This window comes from Stegastes partitus, unplaced genomic scaffold, assembly GCF_000690725.1.
Source record: "Stegastes partitus isolate 25-593 unplaced genomic scaffold, Stegastes_partitus-1.0.2 Scaffold501, whole genome shotgun sequence".
Taxonomy (NCBI): Eukaryota; Metazoa; Chordata; class Actinopteri; family Pomacentridae; genus Stegastes; species Stegastes partitus.
This window is the reverse complement of record NW_007578232.1, coordinates 293,635-296,394: the sequence shown is the minus strand read 5'-3', so window position 1 is coordinate 296,394 and position 2,760 is coordinate 293,635. Positions and strand designations below refer to the sequence as shown.

The 2,760-nt window shown below is 39.5% G+C and overlaps 1 protein-coding gene across 1 annotated transcript in view; it reads right to left on the bottom strand.

The window, feature by feature from the left end:
* Positions 1 to 2,388: 2,388 nt before the first annotated feature.
* pclob (piccolo presynaptic cytomatrix protein b) overlaps positions 2,389 to 2,760 on the bottom strand; it is a 23,399-nt gene continuing 23,027 nt past the window's right edge. Inside the window, exon 27 of the mRNA XM_008287452.1 lies at positions 2,389 to 2,532. Within this exon, the coding sequence (XP_008285674.1) occupies positions 2,389 to 2,532 (144 nt within the window). The remainder of the gene's footprint in view (positions 2,533 to 2,760) is intronic.

Sequence of the window (2,760 nt, the reverse complement as noted above, 5' to 3'; positions counted from 1 at the left end):
TTTTTTTTTTTTTTTTCTTTTTCCTGCCACCACATACACCATGACTCAGTTCATTTCAGTGCAGAAACACAAAAACACGTGATCTTGCATGTCGCGATGGTTTAAATGAGACAACAAAATAAACAATCTAATAATAAAGTGCACAAGCTCCGTGTGGTCGTTAACAGATGTCAACGTCAATATATATTAAAATCAGTAAAAAAATCAATATATTTAATATTGTCTTTCAGTGGTGTACAAATCAAAGTTATTTACTATAAGACATATTTTTTTTAAGATCATATGTTCACAGATAAAAGATTAAATTCCAAAAACATAAAATTTATTCAAACACATATGTTGCATAGAATTACTTCAAAAGAACCAATGGGTTTGGAATAATAATAATAAAAAAAAAGAAGAAGAAGAATTTAAAAATAAATCTAGGTTGGCACAGCAAAATAATTATCAACATTGATAAAACATCCATGGTCCCTTCCTTATTCTCTTTTTTTTTCCTTTGCAAAAGGTTTATTACAGGTGACATCTTGCTCTAAGTGTGTTTGTTGCTTCCGATGTTGAGAAGTTGCATCAGCCCTGTGATATGCCTAAATATACTGACAATATTTCTGAGGGTTGCTTTTTTTTTTTCTCTCATTCTGGAGACGTGGTGGAGAAAAAAAAAACCCATTACATGATGAATACAGATGAACACATGGGTCACCTGCTCACACAATAGCACTGAGACTCGGCCTCCATGTGTTCCTCTGACCCTCAGCATGACTGAACCCTGGCGGGCCTGAGCGAGTGTTTTGGTCACAGGCAGTGAAAGAGGCTGGTTCACTGTGTTGGAATGGGAGTCACTGACACACAACAGTATAGTGTTTTACAGCACAGCCAGATACACAGAGGAACCTTGACATTTGACCGGAAAGAATTTTTTTTTTTTTTCTCCATTTTTGAAACTGTTATTGAAACTCAGACCGGAGGGCTTTACTAACACAGCTGCCACACAGAGGTAATGACAGTCGCAGATCTACAGATGGTTTTGACACAGCTCGTGGGAGTTACATGTCCATACCAACGGTGTGATAACATGAAGGGCTTACACGAAATATTAACAAACTCTGAGCCACTACGACAGCCTTAAAGCAAAAAAAAAACAAAACAAAAAAAAAACAAGTGCTGCACACGTGACACAGATGTGATAGACTCTTGTCATCCTCTACAGTTGGCTTGTAACATTCAACACAGCATGTGCTTTGAGCCTCAGAGCCCAGGATGCCATTCATTTTTATTGTAATTCGAACCTGCCCTACAACGTCATGCTAGTGAAATAGTAATCTGTCGCTGGATGTCGACATTGACCTTGGATTTTTATTTGATTTGATCACAGCCCTGTTCGTTACAGCGGTGCATCAGTGTGATCAGAAGACCGACGGAGCTCTGGAACATGATTCGGAACGACCTTGAAGCTCGCATAGGTCCACATTCACATAATAGTTAATAAGACCGCCTACACCCAAGATTACTGGATTGTCAGTGCGCCACGCTCAGCCTCAATCTGTCCAAGACTGCGTTCTGTGTCTTCTCGTATAGAATCTAGTGACAAGAGACCAACTCTTATGTTGTCTATTGTATTTCGATATATTCTGCATCTGATATCTTTGTATATTATATAAACATCACACTGTACAATGCGATTCTTCTGATATGTTCTGTAATCTGCATGTGGGTTATCTACAGTCGGAAGTGCTGTACATTTAATCATCTCATTGCAAAGGTCAACTGTCTGATTCAGTTCTACGTTATTATTATTATTTTCTTTTTACATGAAACTGAAAGACCAGCATACAAAAAAAATATTCCGCATTCCTCCATCATTTGACATTTCAACACCACTGATGTCCACACACATCACAATCATCAGATCACAACAATGACTCTCATGTGAAGAAATACAAGTCAGCTAATGATTCTGTTTTTTTTGTTTTTTTTCCCAACCTCTGATAGATATGTTAGCTCGGTCGCGCAGCATCGAAACAGCCAATGTCTCGTGTGGGAAAAAAAAAAAGACGTCACTGCCCTCAAAAGCCGTATTGCTGTTGAGCATCTGTCAGCGCGTGCCTCGGTGTTTGCACATCCTACAAGCAAAGTCCAAAGTCAGCAGAGACTCGACATGGGAAGAGGTGGACGTGTGTGTGCCGGCAGTGTTGGACTGATAAAGTTGCAATGTTAGTAGCGCGCGATCCCTCCTCCGCTAATGATTTATAAACTGAGGAATTAAATTAAATCAATCTTTTTTTAACATTTTTTTATTTCCTCTTCTTCTTTATCTCTTACGCATCCTTGAAACTGCACACTCTACGTTAACCTTTTGCTATTGCATCTTTTTTTTTGGTGTGGCGTTCAGGGGTTGGTCTGGGTGGAGCTGACGAACAGCTTGTGCCAGCTGACCACTCTCTTCCGCATGTCCACCTTGTCCAGCCAGATGTAGGCTTCTCCGATCAGGGTCTTCTTCATGAACTTCCCGCCGTTAGACACCAAGAAAAGCTGCAAGTGAGAGAGAAAAAAAAACAGATTTGTCCTTTTAGTTGTTGTTCTGAATGTCTGTCCTCTGCCGGCTCAATCCATCCATCCAGTAAGATTAAGGCGAGGAGGACCAGTGCACAAAGCTGCTCCGGCTATGAATAAATTCAGTTTTTCCTTTAGCATCAGCAAAAAATTAATAAGTGAGACTGATGTGTGTGGAATTATTCCTTTATAGACAAAAGTTACTTT